This window comes from Pituophis catenifer, unplaced genomic scaffold (genome assembly GCF_029215685.1).
Source record: "Pituophis catenifer annectens isolate HBS135680 unplaced genomic scaffold, rPitCat1.0.hap2 SCAF_14, whole genome shotgun sequence".
Taxonomy (NCBI): Eukaryota; Metazoa; Chordata; class Lepidosauria; order Squamata; family Colubridae; genus Pituophis; species Pituophis catenifer.
Genome location: NW_027256894.1, coordinates 1,331,814 through 1,348,030, shown reverse-complemented (window position 1 = coordinate 1,348,030; position 16,217 = coordinate 1,331,814). Strand labels below are relative to the sequence as shown.

The window sequence follows — 16,217 nt, the reverse complement described above, 5'->3', positions numbered from 1 at the left end:
GGGGGGGGGGGGCGGAGGGACCCGGCTCCAATCTGCCCGGGAAGCGGCGCGGGGGAGGGGGGAGAGCTGCGAGGCAGAGGAGATGGGCGGGGCGTTGCTTGGGAGACGGAACAGGGCGGGGCGTGTGCGAGCGAGGCGGGGGGGCGAGGGGCGGGCCCGGCGAGGTTTCTTCCGGCGCGAGCAAGGCGGCCGCCTCCGCTGGGCGGGATCGCCGGGCGGGAGCCAAGCGCGGAGGGGCGGGGCTGCCCCGGAGGCCCCGCCCGTCTCCGCCCCCTCCTCGAGGGGCGGGGCTCCTCACCTGCGGCTCGCCCGGTCCGGGCAGTTGAGGCGGAAGCTCCGGCCTGGGCGGCGTCTCGGCTGGTGGAGCCTCCCGTCGGTCGGAGGGAGGCCGCGGCTCCCGGAAGGTCTCTCTGGAGGCCCCTCGTCGGCTGTCCCTGCCGGCCGGGCGCGGAGGCTGCGGGGCCCTCGCCGGGGAGGCCGCGCGGAGCTTCCCTGGGCGCCCGGGTGGGGGGTCCCTCGGCAGGTGGAGCCCGGCTCAGGCGGGTAGGTGGCCGCCCCGCGCTTTTGCTTCCCGAGAGCCCTCAAGGCAGCCCCCCTTGCCTCCCTCTCCAGAGACGCTCCTGGCCCTGCCTGCCGCTGCTTCCGGGCGGCCCCTGGTGGCAGACGATAGCCGGGGCCCCACCTGGCTCCTTGCTGGCCCCTCCCTCGGGCCTGCCTGGCGGGGCTTGGTGGTGTTGCTCTGAGGACTCTGACGTGGACCACATCTGGGCCCATGTTTTGAGTTAAGTTCTCCTCATAATCAGAAGGTGAAAAAATGCTCCAGTGGACCTGGAAATGATGCAAGTAGACTTCTACTGCATGTCTCTTTAACGGCCACAGTTGGGATTGGCAATTCCATTGCTAAGCAGTGTGGTCGCTAAGCAAGACATCACTTGACCACAACTTGTGATTTTTCCAACTCGGTGTCTTTGCATGCCAGAAGCCTGTTGCCAGATGGTGATCATGTGACCGTGGGATGATGTGTTGGTCATAAGTGCAAGGACCGGTTGTAAAGTTACGTCTTCAGTGATGTCGCAACTTCAGATGGTCACTTAACAGTCAACATCATAGTTGTTAAGTGAGAACCACATGTTATTTGGCAGTTGTGATTCTCCGGGGTGAGAGAAGGATGCCCGTAGCTGCCTTTTGGCTTCCTTCGGAATGAAATTTTACCTGGGATGGAGATGCCTGGGCTTCCTGCCAGCGTGGATGGAGATGCCTGGGCTTCTGGCTGGACTTTGGGCAAGGCCAGAGAATTGGTGGCTCCCTGGTGTCAAGCTTGGTGCTGTGCCCACACTAGAAGGCACGAGCTCACAGCTTCCCTTCCTCTCTCCTTCCTGCAGGTGCTGCAGCTCAGCTGGATGGTGCAAGGCATGGAACGTTTTGCCAGCTCCGGGACCCAGACGGAGGCAGTGGTGGTGCTGTCGCTGGCCCAAGCTGCTGTCCTGGGTCTGGTGTCCGAAAATGAGTTCCTGGGAGGCACAGTCAATCCAGACAGTATTTTCTCCAGTTTGGCAGGAAAACTGGATGACGACGCAGCAGCCGCTGAACTGAAACAGCCCGAAGGCAGCAGCCCGGCTGGCCCATCCCAGGGGGAGCCCCTTGAGGAAGAGGAAGGGCCGGAGGCGGAAGCCTCCTTTGGGAAACAGGCCCGGAGGAGGAAGCGGCCCCCTGTGCGCCTGGTGCCGAAGGTGAAGCACGAGAGGGGCGAGATGGAGGAGGAGGAGGAGGGGAGCCCCGAAGCACCTGCTGGTGGCCCTGAAGAGCAGGGGGAGAGCAGCAACCTGGAGGAGCCGTGTTCTGAGCCAACCAGACAGAGTGGCACCAGCAGGATGGCAAGCCTCGGCCCCTTCAGCAGGCGGTCTCAGCCACCGCGAAGGCCCCCGCAGCAAGAGCACTCCTTGGCGGCCTATGAGGAAAGGTTCCCCAGCCCATCCCAAGCTGGCCTGGACAGGGCAGAAGCCTTTCCCAGCGGCTGCAGTTTCCCACCGGGCCTGCCGTCCCTGAGTGGCATGGAGAACCAGCTGCCGGCCTCTCCCCCAGAGCAAGGCAAGAGTGGGGCAGGCTTTGCCTGGCAGGAGCCCCTGGACTTCGAGCCGGAGGTCCCCGGCGAGCACAGCAAGAAGGTGCACATGGACCGCCTGGACATCAATGTCCAGATTGACGATTCTTACCTGGTAGAGAAGCGTTGGCAGTGCCGCCTGTGCGAGAAGTCCTATACCTCCAAGTACAACCTGGTGACCCACATCCTGGGGCACAATGGCATCAAGCCGCACTCCTGCCCACACTGCAGCAAACTCTTCAAGCAGCCCAGCCACCTGCAGACCCACCTGCTCACCCACCAGGGCACACGGCCCCACAAGTGCCAGGTGTGCCACAAGGCCTTCACCCAGACTAGCCACCTCAAGCGCCACATGCTGCTGCACTCGGATGTCAAGCCCTATAGCTGCCGCTTTTGTGGCCGTGGCTTCGCCTATCCCAGCGAGCTCAAGGCCCACGAGGGGAAGCACGAGAGCGGCCGCTGCCACGTGTGTGTGGAATGTGGCCTGGACTTCTCCACTCTCACCCAGCTCAAGCGCCACCTGGCCACGCACCAGGGGCCCACGCTGTACCCGTGTCCCGAGTGCAACAAGTCCTTCCACTACCGCAGCCAGCTGCAGAACCACACCCTCAAACACCAGAACGTGCGGCCCTTCGTCTGCACCGAGTGCGGCATGGAGTTCAGCCAGATCCACCACCTTAAGCAGCACTCGCTCACCCACAAGGTAGGCCGGGGTCACGCAGGGGTCCAGCAGCCTTCTCCTGCCTCACTGTCCTGGCTGGAGCTGCTGAGGTCAGCCGGAGACCTTCCCAGGACTATTAGCCAGGCCACTGTGGCCACTTCTGTCTCTTTCAGGGCGTGAAGGAGTTCAAGTGCGAGGTATGTGGGCGAGAGTTCACGCTGCAGGCCAACATGAAGCGGCACATGTTGATCCACACCAGCGTGCGCCCCTATCAATGCCACATCTGCTTCAAGACCTTTGTGCAGAAGCAGACCCTCAAGACCCACATGATCGTGCATTCGCCTGTCAAGCCCTTCAAGTGCAAGGTAGCGCCAGGGTGGGGTGGGGCAGGGAGGCTGGGAACAGCCACAGTTTCATAGCTCATGTGTCTGCCCCCCCCCCCAGCTGCCTTTGGGGCCACATTCCAAGTGTTCTTTTTAACTTGGGGGCATGTTGGCCACCTGGAAAGGCTCCTGGAAGGCCTGCTGCTTCCTCTCCAGGCATCCCCTTGGAGGGTCTCTGGACTTGGCCAGGCAGGCCTGATGTGGCCCTTGCCAGGAGCTGGCCAGCCTGTCATCAAGACACTGACTTGTCTTCTCTGTCTACAGGTGTGTGGGAAGTCCTTCAACCGCATGTACAACCTCCTGGGCCACATGCACCTGCATGCCGGCAGCAAGCCCTTCAAGTGCCCTTACTGCTCCAGCAAATTCAACCTGAAGGGGAACCTCAGTCGGCACATGAAAGTCAAGCATGGCGTGATGGACCTCAACCTGGACAGCCAAGGTTGGAGGGGGGGGGAAGATGGCTGAGAGGGGAGCCCCAGACGCTCTTCTCCCAGAGGGACCCCCAAAGCAACCTGGCATGTTTGCATTTCTCCCCAGACCCCATGCTGGAGTTGGCAGGCACCAATCCCTCAGAACTGGACGGGCAGCAGGAGATGGACGACTACGAGGAAAACGCCTACGACTATGGGGCAGTGGGGAATGCCAGTGGTGGGTCTGCTTTGGCAGAACAGACCATGAAGGAGATCGCCTACTACAACATGCTATAGTTGGACCGGGAGGGGCCTGGTTAAGGGGGGAGGAGGGGTTCCCCCCCCCATAAAGCAGGGCTTGGGCTGCACAGAACAGGAGAGCACAGGGAGGACCGTGCTGGATCTGCAGCTCTTGCTCCATTACAGCCTCTGTGGCCCTCCCAAGCCGCCTCTTGACCAGGTGTGGCTCTGCTGGTTGGTGGTCCCTAGCTGGGGTGCCGGCCTTGTGGGACCCCACTTGCCTTACTCTACCTCCCACACCTGGCCAGGGCGACCCTGAAGACCCACCCTGAGAGTCCTGGCTGAAGCAACTGGGGGACGGGGGTTCTTGGGAGGCTAAGCAGATCTCCCTCAGTCTGCTTCGGGACCAGACCGCAAGTGCTCACTTCCCAGCCGTGTTGCAATCTACCTCTGCCCTGAACTCTGAAAGAGCAGCCTGGGTCGGAAAGCCTCCCCTGATCTGGTGGACTCCAAAGCGCCCCCCCCCCCTTACTTGGCAGAACGGTCAAGGCCCGCCCTGCACAGTCTGTGGCCGCCGTGTTCTACTCCTGGGGCGTTGCCCCTTTTGTGCATAGAGCTACTGTGTTTATTTTCCAGTTCTGAAGAAGTTCAGCAATAAATGAATATTGTTTGGCAGACGGACTGGGTGGTGGTGCTCGAGCGGTGTGGATGCGTCGCACGGACTGACTGTCGCACTAAGGGAGAAGCCATCGTTTAATAGCTCTCTTTGGCACCCAAGGCAATTACAGCACTCAACCATTTTCTTCTCTTCTTGCAAGATCTGCAGTCACAGAACAGGAAGGGGGCCAGGTCTCCTCCCCAAGAGTGGCCACAATGGTCTCGCAAGCTTGAGAAACAGACCAAAAAGGACTCCCGTTGAAGGGAGCAGCCATGCATGCACGCTCGCTCGGAGTCCCCGTCCGCAGTCCCTCCTAGCCTACTGCTTGCTCAGGGCTCCATCCAGGTTGCTTTTGATGGCGTCCAGGAAGTCGGTGGTGTTCACATAGTGCTCATTTAACTTCACACTGCAGAGAGACAAGAGGCAGACGGTCACTTGGGGGAGGGCGGAGCTTCCGGCCAAAGCGCCCCAATCCGAGCCAGGCCTCACTTGCTTAATCCATGGATGCAGCCAGCCAGATCCTTGGTCATCGTCCCACGCTCCACTGTCTCCACGCAGACCCTCTCCAGAGTCTCGGCAAACCTGGGGAGGGAGAGGAAGGCTGAGGGAGGGAGCAGGGCCCTCGGTCTGGGGAGAGGCTTCCCACAGCAGGGTAATGCGAACACAAAACCCCCTGGCTCCCCCCTCTCACTGCCCAAGGGGGCCTGGGGCTGCTCTTACCTGATCAGCTGCGGGTTGCTGTCCAGCTTGCCTCGGTGCTGCAGGCCTCGGGTCCAGGCGAAGATGCTGGCAATGGGGTTGGTGCTAGTGGGCCGGCCCTGAGGGAGAGGTGCAAGCAAAGAGCATGTGCTCTGGGGACTCTGGTGGCCTGGAGTTCCCCAGGACTGGGGAAGGTGGGGACACCCTCCAGGCAAACTCACCTTTTCGTGCTCCCGGAAGTGGCGAGTAACCGTGCCGTGGGCAGCCTCTGCTTCAATGGTTTTTCCATCCGGACAGACAAGAACTGAGGCCATGAGACCCAGGGAGCCAAACCCTTGGGGCAAAGCCAAACACTGGTCAGGCAGGGTCCATCTGACCAGGAAGGAGGTGGGGGCGCTGCTCCCTTTGCTCACCAAAGCCCTGCACAACTCCCTAGAGGCACCCAGGACACAGCTGGTGTGAGGTGAGATGGTTCTCCCATTAGCGTGGTCTGGTAACACCCCCACCCCACCCCAGGAAGTCAGGAGGTGTGTGGCTGGTCTCCCTCTGCTTCCCCCCCCCCAGGAAGCAGCTTTGCTTTGTGGTCCTTAGAGTAATGGGAGCCCTGAACCCAAGCCGCTTCCCCTGGAAGGTGCTGCCCTGGCCAGGCAGCACCAGGTGAAAGGAGATGCTAGGGGCTGAGGATGGGGTCCTAAGCGCCTCGGTCCTGCTCTCGTCCCTGGGTGAGCACTCACCCATAGTCCTGCACAGGAACTCTACCTGCTGGCTGCGTGCCCCAGGCTGGGCCAGTAAATACCTTGGGCCAGGATGTCTGATTGGACGTCTCCATCGTAGTTCTTACAAGCCCAGACGAAGCCGCCAGCTGATTTCAGCACCTGGGCCACCATGTCATCAATGAGCCTATGCTCATACCAAATCTTGAGCTTGTCGAATTCGGTCTTGTAGTGCCTGACGGGGAGGAGGACAGGAGGCCTCCTCAAGACAGGCCAGCATCACGCAAGGTCAGCCCTGGACAATGCCAGTGCAAAGGGGCACCGGAGGCCTGGTAGGCAGGCTCTGACCTCCGTCAAAAGAGCCAAGGGGCTGCTTCCCCCCCACGGTCCCATTGGGCTAAATGGCTCACTTGTCAAAGATTTCCTGGAAGATATCCTTGAACCGCCCATCGTAGGCCTTGAGGATGGTGTTCTTGGTACTCATGTAGAGCGGCCATTTCTTCTGGATGGCGTACTGGAAGCAGCTGTGGGCAAAGCCCAAGATGGACTGCAAGAGGCAGGCCGAGTGCTCAGTGGGACATGGCGGGGGGGGGGCACTAGCCTGCCTGTGGAGCTCCCCTCCCTCCCCAAGGCAGAGGAGGAACATTCAGCAAACCCCAACCCCGCCCCCACCCCAGTGAGCCTGGGCACTCCCCCAGGGAAAGCTGGGACTGTGTGAGTCCTGGCCTGTCCCCTCTGCCCAAGCTGCCCCTCTTCCTCACCTCATCGGTGTTGTACATGCCCAGGCCGACACCCCCGCCTGGGAAGTTAAAGACTTCCCACTCCTTGGCTCCACTGCCATCTTTGGGCACGAAAACCATCTTAAAGGTCCCTGATTTATCCACCACGAAGTCTGTGGCTTTGTACTGAAAAACAGAGGTTATTACAGCCAATCCTACCCTACAAGACACAAAGGCTATAAGGAAACCAAGATCAAAATCCATCTAGGGTAAGCAGTTACGCCCAGTTAAAAGCAAGAAAGGTTTTAAGAACTGCATTTTTAGGCAGAAATAATGCTTTGAAAAAGGAAAAATCCAGGAGGATCAACCACTGCTCGCTCCCCCCACCCAACACTGCTGAGGGGAGTCCAGCAGAGGCTCCAGAATGGCCTGGCTAGAAAACTGGCCTTTTCTTCTCATGTTCAGGCTTCAGACCAGCCGTGGGAAATTCCTTAGCTTTCTTTGTCCCCTACCTGTTTTTGTAACCTCTGGTCTAATCTGGGACATGGGATAATTTGACGACTTGCACTTAGATGCATTATGGCTGCCCGCACCCACCTTGCTTTTCCCTGGTATATTTCCTGACAATTCTGCCTGCCGCATTGGCTCTTCTGCCCACCTCACCCCCCACTAGGAAGTGTCCTGTCCTGAGTATGGCTTCTCTCTTCTGTCCTTGTCCCAACTGCTTGAATTCAAGGTTATCTTTAAGGAGAAGCTGTCCGTCCCACAGAGGTTGTGTCCCCATTGGGAAGCTGTGACTGAGATAAGGATTAGATTTTTAGCACACTTTAGATTTTTACCACATTTTTATTGGGGCCTGAATTCAGGTAGTCAGGAAAATATTTTTGGATTGGATCAGCAGATTGTATCCCATTCACATTCACTTAATGACTTCCAGGTCCTGTAAACATTCAACTTGAATAAAGTGCAGAAGTTTCATCTGTTTAAAACGTTAGCAACTTTGCTGACGCTTCATAGGTGGCTCTGGCAGTAGAAAAACTCCTGGAGTCCACAGACATCCCCACAGGCCTTTCCTTTCGTGCTTTCGAACCGGTCATGGGACGGGCCCCCGGACACCCAGGACCAAGAAAGCTGCTTCGTGTGGGTTGGCAGCAGGGCGCCCCTTTTCCCCTCGCAAGCCCACCTGGTCACCGTGAGCATGTCTCCCGATGATGATGGGCTTTATCCAGCCCGGGACCAGGCGAGGGATGTTCTTGCAGATGATGGGCTCTCGGAAAACCGTCCCCCCCAGGATGTTCCGGATGGTGCCATTGGGGCTCTTCCACATCTTCTTCAGCTTGAATTCTGCAGGGGCCATAAGGGAGACGTGTCTGGCATTGGATGACTTGCCCGCCTCCTCTGACACAGCGGCATCCTCTGGAGCCGCCATCTTGCTCGGACAGGTGTTCTCCAGGGGCCCTTTGGTGGAGCCTAGTCTCACCTTCGGCACATACCTTCCACACGGGCCTCGTCGGGGGTGATGGTGGCGCACTTCACGGCCACGCTGTACTTCTTTGTGGCCAGGGCTGAATCTATGGTGACTTGGTCCTCCGTCTGGTCCCGGTGGGGCAGCCCCAAGTCAAAGTACTTCAGCTGCAGGTCCACGTTGGGCAGGATCAGCTGCAGGAAGCAGGCAAGAAGCAGTCAGGACCAGATGCCCGTCTGCCCACCTCCCTCCTCTTGGCAGGCTTTCCTATCCCCAAGAGAGGCAGTGTGCATGCACTTCCTCCTTTGCACGTTTTATGGGCAGGGATCACTTTCAAGCCCTCAGGGCACACTATTCTGCAGGAATGAAGGGAAACCTGACACTGCTGCCCTCTGTGAGCCACTGCCTTGCATGTTTGTTTGTTTGTTTGTTTATTATTTATTTATTTATTTATTAAATTTATATCCCGCCCTTCTCCCCGAAGGGACTCAGGGCGGTGAACAGCCGAGAATTAAAATGACATACAATATAAAAGTTAAAATAATTAAAAATAAATTAAATTAAACGGCCACCCCAGTTTAAAACCCCTAGCGATACAATTAAAAACTAACCCATAAAACCTATTCATGCCATGTTAAAAGTGTTTGTGGTATCTCCTGGGCTGCCTAAGATGTATGGAGGAATCAACAAGTTCCCTCAGGATTCCCCAATCCTTCACTTTTCTGCTCTGCCCAAGAACTTACACCTTCCACCCTGGTCTCACTGCCACCATCAGAGTCTCAGTGGCTTCAGGGTTTGTCCCCGCTCATCAGGGCAGGGAAGGTAGGCAGTGCCAGGTACCTTCTCCTTGATGAAGGCCCAGATGATCCGGGTCATCTCATCCCCGTCCATTTCCACCACGGGGTTGGCAACCTTGATCCTCTGGTCAGCATCTGTGGAGAAGATGGGATCAGACTCTCCCTGCGCCCCAAGAATGCCCCCTGGACAGCCCCAGCCTCCTTCACGCTGCCCGACAGGCCATTTCGAACCGAATCCCATTTGCTCAAAGCGATTACAAGGGAAGATGTACATTTCCCACCAGCGACAGGGCTCCTCTCTGGAACCAGCAGCTGCTTCTGCCATGTTGCCCCTGCCCACCCCAGCCCGGCTGCGGAGGTGGATCCAACTCTCCGGCCAGGGAAGGGGCTCTTTGGGGGCATCTAACGGTCCAGCCCAGGAGCCTCAAGTGCCTCCGGGTCCTGGGAGGCTTTCCAGTCCTCTGCGGAGCCCACTCGCTCCGCGGAGGGGCCCTGCCGCCACCCTCCTGCCACATCGCGCTGCCGCTGACGGGCCGCCCGCCTCGGAGAGGGGCGGCCTCTGCCCGCCAAAGGGACAAGGTCACGCTCAGAGGACGCCGGCGGCGGCAGGCCCGGCCGCCCCTCTGCAGCCGCCGAGCGCCAGCTGGCCGCGCGTCCTCCAACAGGTGCCCGGGCGGGCCGGCTGCCAGCGCCGCGGAAGAGGAGGGGGCGCCGGCCGAGGCCTTCCCCGGCCCCACCGCTCCGGCCGGCGAGCAAAGCCAGGCCCGCAGCCCTTCGCCGGCCCAGAGCCCAGCACAGCAGCGCCGGTGTTCGCGCCGCGTCCTCGGTCTGGCCGAGCTCCAGGAAGCCGGCAAGGCGGCCGGCAGACGGAGCCCGGCGCCGCGGCTCCGGCCGGCGCTCTCCCGGCCAGGCGGGCTGCCGATGCCGCCGCCGTCTCTTCCGCCAGCGCTGCCCGGCGGCCCTGCGACTGGACGGGGCCGCCCCGGCGGGCTGGGCGCTCGGCGGAGACAGGAGGGGCGGTGCTCGGGGCGGCCCCTCCCGGGGAACAACTGGGGCGCCCGGCGGGACTGGCTCTCCGGGGCCGCCAACCGGAAGGCGCTCCGACCCGACCCGACTCACAGTGCCGCTGCGGCGGGCGATGCCAAGTGCCGAGCGCGGGGAGCGCCGCGGCCGGGCAGCGAGGCCAGGCGGCGGCGGCGGCGGTGGAGGCGGCAGAGCGGAGGTAACGTGCCATCGCGGCGGGCGGCGGCGGAGGAAAGGGAAGGCGAGGCGAGCGGCGCCGCGAGCGCAGCAGCCCTGGAGCCGCCCCCGCCCCCTCCCTCCCCCCGCGTGGGCCCTCCCCCGGGCGGGGCGTCCCTGCTCGGCGGCCACGTGCGCCTTTGTTCCCCGCCCGCGCCGCGTCCTTCGCGCGCCCGCCCTGAGCCCGGGACGGTCCCTGGCCCAGCCGCCGCCCGCGCCCCCCCTTGGAGCCGGCCGGGGCCTTTCGGCGGGAGGCGAGGCGCGGCGCGGCCGGGGGCTGGCTGGTCCCAGCTGCTGCCTCCGCTGCACGAACGGCCGGGAGGGAGCAGCTCTGGGTTCATCCCCAAAAGAGCTGGCCCGGGAGAGGCAGGTAACAGCCCCCCACGCGGCCCCCAGAGCTTCCTCCTGCCCGCGGTTGCCGCGCCTGGAAGTTGTGCATCGGGACCTCAAGCTGGTTGGGGACAGACGGACCCCGAATGTTGAGGCCACTTCTGGAAATGCGGGCCGGGGGTCAGGACTGTGGTACTGGAGGGGGGGCTTCTCCCCTGGAGCGGAGAGAAAGCCCCTCCGGCGCCACTAGTGGCAATGGGGAGGGCCGGGGGCCATTGGGCAATGGGGCTGAAAGCCACCGGATCATCTGCTCTTCATGTTTTGGCCAGTGCTGACTGGACCCTCTGGCCTCCCAGACACAGCCGGCCCTGCTGCTTTTTCTTGCGCTTTCCCAGTCTGAGGGCTGCAAGTTCTGCAGAAGGCTGTCCAAATGCGATTTAGGAAAACCCGATCACTGCTTCGATTGCCCTGGGGGTTTAGTGCGAAGGCCTTTATGATAAAGGCCAGGGGAGGGGCAGCCAGCAAGCCTGCTTGCAGGCCAGGCGACTTTGACCTGCTCCTCATGACCACAGCGGCAGAGTCCAGGACAGCATAGTGGCCTTCCAGAGGGACTTAGCCAGGGAGGCCCTTCCAGACCAGAACTCATGGCAGGCAATTCCCACTTTCTGCAGAGATGAGTCATATCATGGCTAGTAACTGCCAGAAGAAACATTTCTGTGTTGGGGTGCTTTGACAGGAAGAGTCCAGAGTGGGGGAGTTAGAGGTCAGCCCCGCTTGAGTCCTGTGTCCTATTCTGGGCTCTGGAAGAAGGTGGAGCAACTTTGCTGAGAGCAGGTAGCGAAGGGGCCAGGAGAGGGGATGAAGTAAGGAGGCACTCTTAGGTTGTTGCAGCATAAAAAGGGAGGGAGTTTATTCTCTTGCTCCAGATGGGCAGGACCAGGATCCAGAGGTCAAAACTGCAAGGAAGGGGACTGGGCCAGAGGTCAGCCTCACAAACCGCCAGCAGTTGCAGAGGCTGCCCCATGAAGTGGTGAGGCAATCAAGACAGGCTGGATGCTCGTGCTCAGATGGATCCCACACCAAGCAAGTCTAGATGGCCTCTAATATCCCTTCTAACTCGATTCTGTCTGTTCGAGAAAAGAGGGTACGTATTTGTTCATTCCAAGTGTGTGTATAAACTTCAAAAAAAGGGATCTGTGTGGTTTGCAGAAGCAGTAAAGAATAAATTGTAAGATATAGTTCTGTTAATAATCCTCATTATAAAATCACAATCATCACAACATTAGCAGCCACCAACTGCATTCCACCAGGTGCTTATGTGAATCAGGACGGTGTCTCTGGGGTGCTGAAGGTCAACTTCTGGCCTCGTTTCTTGGAGCCAGTAGTCCCAGAGGAGGGGGCTCCAGCCATGGCTCACCTGCGAGTCCCTTCCACTCGTCCCCAGGGGCACCTGGCAGGGTTGTTCTTCCTGTGTGCCCAGGGCAGGCAAACGGGTGTAGAGTCAGCAACTCCACTGAGGTCCAACTCCTCAGTTCAGCACTGGCATCTTGAATTACCCCAGAAACAGACCAGGGCTAATGCAGCTCCAAAAGACTGGAGTTATATGGCAATGCAGGGATTTCCCATCAGTTACATGACCAGCTGCATCCAGCTGATTTTCAGGGCAGTGCCAGCTTGTCAGGTGACAAAGCCATGAAGCTGGCCAATCCCTCCTGTTGCAGGATGGGTCATACCTGCTGCACCAGCCGAAGCTCAGCAGACTGAGTCCAGAAGTTTACTCAGATTGCAAACCAGCTCCTTCTGGGGGAGCACAATTCCATCAAGAGCTAAAATTGGAAATAAGTCACCACCTCTTCCATCCAGAGATCTTCAACCTCCTAACACAAGTCAGGACTCCAGAAGAGATGTGTAACTGGATTTCATCTGTATGTTGCCTCTGTTTAATAATCTCTCCCCAGGGTAAAGCCTCATTGCTTGAATTCGCCACACTGACTCAGCTGCTTGTGGAGGAATGAGCTACGACGTCATAGGGAGGGAGCATCCAACTCCAATAGATGGCCAGAGGGTCAATGGTACAGAAAGCCACCAGGAGATCTTACAGGACTCAGAAGATTGTACTGTCCCATCTAAACCTAGAACTACTTTTACTGAGATTGGTTATAATAACTTTTGTTTTTTTTTAAATAAGATTTTTAAAAAACGGACACTAGAGGGCATTAAAGATTACAATTAATTATGAGCCATGGTGACGCAGTGGTTAGAGTGCAGTACTGCAGGCTACTTTTGCTGACTGCCAGCCGCCTCCAATTTGGCAGTTCGAATCTCACCAGGCTCCAGGTTGACTCAGCCTTCCATCTTTCCGAGGTGGGTAAAATGAGGACTCAGATTGTTGGGGGCAAGAGGCTGACTCTGTAAACTGCTTAAGGCTCTAAAGTACTGTAAACCGGTATATAAGTCTAAGTGCTATTGCTATAAAAGTGAAGAGTACTTAAACTCAATTTACTATTATAGAATAAAGCAAAATACTTTTAACATTGAACATATTGAAGGCTATTTTTGAACAATAGACTTGGGAGTTAACTTTAAGAGCGTCTACCTCTATAGACAGATGGTGTCTAAAAGATGTGGAAGTGGAACAACTTCTACCCAACAATATCAAGACTCATGGATAAAAGGTGTTTCACTGGACCTGCAAAAGAAACCAACTGATGTCCTCATAATTAGAAGGGCTATGCAAACAACAAACCAAGAGAGCAGCTTGAATAATTTTCTTATGGATTTACAATAGAGGCTTACTAAAAGTTTGAAGAATTTTGTGAAAAGGAACAAAAAACCCGAAAAGGTATCAAGGACATTATTTGAAGGGATTAAAGCTCAAGATTATTAGAAAAAAAAGGAATGAATATAAAGTTGGTTTATTTGATCAAGGTTAAAATACGTATGTTATCTCTAGTATCCTTTGGACCTTTGCTGACACGAAGACCAAAATGACAAGGTTTTATGGATGTGTTGATAGATAACACGGGATATGGGAAGAAGAGAAGGTTTATCACCTTCTCTTAACTAAAATTAAAATTAAAAGTAAATAATAAAGGTGGGAAGTCAGTTTATATATATTTCTTTTTTACTATATTATTTTTCCTTTTTTGCATTTTATCTACTTTCAACTCTTCTTTTTTATTTTTCTATCTTTTCAGTTTGTATTAGTTTTCATTTTTACAATCTTTTAATAAAATTACTATATATAAAAAGATAACAGTTTTAAGAGCCAAAATTTACAACTTTGATTTATCTTGTATTTCCTCTGGCTGGTTACATTTCAGTGAGTTAGGGTGGTGCCTATCAGATTTGCTTTCAGATTATCTGTTTGTTGTGGACTTAAAATATTTGTCACCACTCATTATCTTAGCAATGGATCTTGCATATCTTCAGCAAGACATCTTCCCTATCTCTACAACTTCACATTCAGTTCTTCACTTCAATTCAACTCTCTTTTCTATTATTTGTCAGGCACAAACAACCAGATCTACATGTGAAGAGTTTAATTAGCTGTTTTATTGCTAAAGCCTATTTACAGGAATCTTTTCAGAGTTGCGTTTGGGTAAGACTAGATAAAATTCAAGGAGAGTCAGACTTTGCCCACTTATGCCCACATAGGGATTCCAGACTAATTTCCTGCTTGGCTCTCCCTGTGGCTCAGCCAGTCTCCTACTTCTGCTCCCAATTAATATCTTTTCCCTCTGGTAACCAATCCACCCAAATATTTTTCTGCCATTTTTCACTCATTGACTTCTCCAAATGAGAGTAGAATTCCAGTGGCAACCAGTCAGGCTTCCATCTGCATTTCTGAGTGGCCCTCGGTCCTCTGATGCTCTGCACAGTATCTTCAACTCCCCTTCGGCTCCTCAGATCGTAGCAAATCTGCATAAGATGTGTTTTGCTTCTGCTTTTTTGGCATTGCTCCCACTGCCAACAGTCTCCAAAAGTGGAGCAGCTATTGCGCATCAAATGGCAACAGTACTCTTTCTTGCGGTCTGCAGCTCCCCAGTCCCTGGCAGCCCCGAATACCAGGGCACAACACAAAGCCGTCCTCTAATGATGCTCTCTAAGCCACTACTCCAGTTGCCCACAATGTTCTGGGATGGCCCAACTCTAACGACTGCTCCCCATCTCTCCAGTCAAGACAGCTGATTTAGATCCACCATCACAATGGCTGACTTTTCTCCTCTGGAACACTGAGTGATAAATTGGGAAAATATTAGTGTAATACCAATCTATACATAAAATAATATATTATAATGAGCACATTAAGGCTGGAAGTTGGAAGATAAAAATTCTGTATATATAATTGTATTATTACTGTGAGCACTGAAAAATACGTCAACCCAGTCATTACACTGTCCACAAAAAAATGTTGGTAGTTAAAGAAAAACTAAATAAAAAATATACCAAAAAAAAGATTTTCCTTTAGTATCACCAATCCACATCCCTTCACAGACCTCTTAGTACTAAGAAGATTCCCTGACTATCTTACACAGTATTTAAACTCTAACTTAAAACTGGCTACACTTACAACCTAAGATTAAAAGACTTTCTTTCCTTGGCAACATTTACATGTTTAATGTAATGGATTGCATATTTTGGATGCACCAGGTGCTTTGTTATGTGCTCATCCATTGTTCCCTTTCAAAGATACATCTACAAACCTCAATGGGTCTCCCTTGGTTCAGAATAGCAGTTGCTCCCTCTGGGCCTTGGGATACAGCAGGGGTGTCAAACTTGATTTCATTGAGGGCCGCATCAGGGTTGTGGTTGACCTGGTGGGGGCGTGGTCAGCTCAACGGCACTCGTGTCGGGACACTTTTGGTGGGGTTGGGGGGGATCCATTGTCTCCAGCAGAGGAAGGCGAGACCAGGGCAAGCGCCAAACCCTTGTCCACCAGTGGAGCCTCGCCGTCTCTCTCTCAGGTCACACAGAGGACCCCCAGACAGTGGTGAAATCCTCCGCGGTTTGCCACCGGTTCGCTGCCCAGGCATGCACAGGAGAGTTAGAACCCCACAGCCCAGCCCAACCCCCCTTCCCTGGCCTCGCTTACTTCCTCCACGAGGCTGCTGCTGCTGTGCTCGCTCTTCTTGGCCAGATCATTCATGGTGTCTGTAGGTCTGAAGGAGGCCCACTCCCTCTCCACACAAGGAGATCTGGCTTTCTAACCAAGGCATCCTCAGCTATAGGATGGGAGACCACAAGGAGAGGAGGGGGCAAGGGAATGGCAAAAGGGCCACAGGGGCTGCTGGTGGCCAAGTGCTAAGGCAGGACTTCCCTCAGACCCTCTCATAATCTTCCTCCCTCCTCATCCCCATCTCCTTTCTTACTTTTTTTTTTTTTTTGGAGTGCTTGTTTCTTTCTGTCACCTATTACAACTTCAATGCTGTGTGCTCAAGACTGGACAGCACATGCCCCCCCCCCCAAACTGCCACCAATTGCATAGTGCCCTGCCCCCCCCAGCTCCTGCCCCCAGCCCCATGGAAGGCTGCAAGAAGCTCCCATCCCAGCTTCTCTTACCTCTCCCATTCCCAATGTCATGTGCCCCAATGTGCACCCCGAAGGATGGGGCTGCAAGGGGGAAAACCCCTGCGTGCACGCACATGCACACACACATAATGTACTTGCCAGTGGGCAGAGGATTCCCATTTTGACCCCTTCCCCTGTCATTGCCTCTGTTGTCTCCCCCCTTGCAGCCCCACGCTGTGACATTGGGGAGGAAAAGAATGGGAGAGATAAGAGAAGCTGGGATGGGAGCTT

The 16,217-nt window shown here is 55.8% G+C and overlaps 2 protein-coding genes and 1 long non-coding RNA gene across 3 annotated transcripts; 2 read left to right on the top strand and 1 right to left on the bottom strand.

Moving 5' to 3' along the window:
- The first annotated feature begins 385 nt into the window (after window positions 1–385).
- ZNF710 (zinc finger protein 710) lies at window positions 386–4,470 on the top strand. The gene is made up of 5 exons (XM_070953747.1): window positions 386–543; window positions 1,383–2,804; window positions 2,936–3,127; window positions 3,410–3,584; window positions 3,683–4,470. The coding sequence occupies exons 2-5, from the start codon at window positions 1,401–1,403 to the stop codon at window positions 3,850–3,852; spliced, it is 1,941 nt and encodes a 646-aa protein (XP_070809848.1). The 5' UTR covers window positions 386–543; window positions 1,383–1,400; the 3' UTR covers window positions 3,853–4,470.
- Window positions 4,471–4,530: 60 nt separating this feature from the next.
- Window positions 4,531–10,107, bottom strand: IDH2 (isocitrate dehydrogenase (NADP(+)) 2). Its single transcript, XM_070953748.1, has 11 exons — window positions 9,966–10,107; window positions 8,890–8,981; window positions 8,078–8,243; window positions 7,768–7,928; window positions 6,627–6,770; window positions 6,276–6,412; window positions 5,949–6,100; window positions 5,374–5,486; window positions 5,174–5,271; window positions 4,943–5,035; window positions 4,531–4,859 (listed from the first exon to the last, which is right to left on the bottom strand). Exons 1-11 carry the CDS (start codon window positions 10,078–10,080, stop codon window positions 4,772–4,774), a joined length of 1,359 nt encoding a protein of 452 aa, XP_070809849.1. The 5' UTR covers window positions 10,081–10,107; the 3' UTR covers window positions 4,531–4,771.
- A 142-nt stretch (window positions 10,108–10,249) lies between these two features.
- Window positions 10,250–13,508, top strand: LOC139324092 (uncharacterized). The gene is made up of 3 exons (XR_011601045.1): window positions 10,250–10,455; window positions 11,342–11,559; window positions 12,374–13,508. It is a non-coding gene; the product is annotated as an uncharacterized lncRNA (long non-coding RNA).
- The last annotated feature ends 2,709 nt before the right edge of the window (window positions 13,509–16,217 follow it).

What these genes read in the sequence shown, in the direction of transcription:
- ZNF710 (XM_070953747.1), top strand. Translation starts at nt 1,401, where the DNA reads ATGGTGCAAGGCATGGAACGTTTTGCCAGCTCCGGGACCCAGACGGAG. An exon ending in AGCACTCGCTCACCCACAAG is followed by an intron (nt 2,805 to 2,935) that starts GTAGGCCGGGGT and finishes TGTCTCTTTCAG; the next exon opens with GGCGTGAAGGAGTTCAAGTG. An exon ending in CCTCAACCTGGACAGCCAAG is followed by an intron (nt 3,585 to 3,682) that starts GTTGGAGGGGGG and finishes ATTTCTCCCCAG; the next exon opens with ACCCCATGCTGGAGTTGGCA.
- IDH2 (XM_070953748.1), bottom strand. Translation starts at nt 10,080, where the DNA reads ATGGCACGTTACCTCCGCTCTGCCGCCTCCACCGCCGCCGCCGCCGCC. An exon ending in TTCCAGGAAATCTTTGACAA is followed by an intron (nt 6,101 to 6,275) that starts GTGAGCCATTTA and finishes CCTCCCCGTCAG; the next exon opens with GCACTACAAGACCGAATTCG. An exon ending in ATCAGACATCCTGGCCCAAG is followed by an intron (nt 5,487 to 5,948) that starts GTATTTACTGGC and finishes CTTTGCCCCAAG; the next exon opens with GGTTTGGCTCCCTGGGTCTC.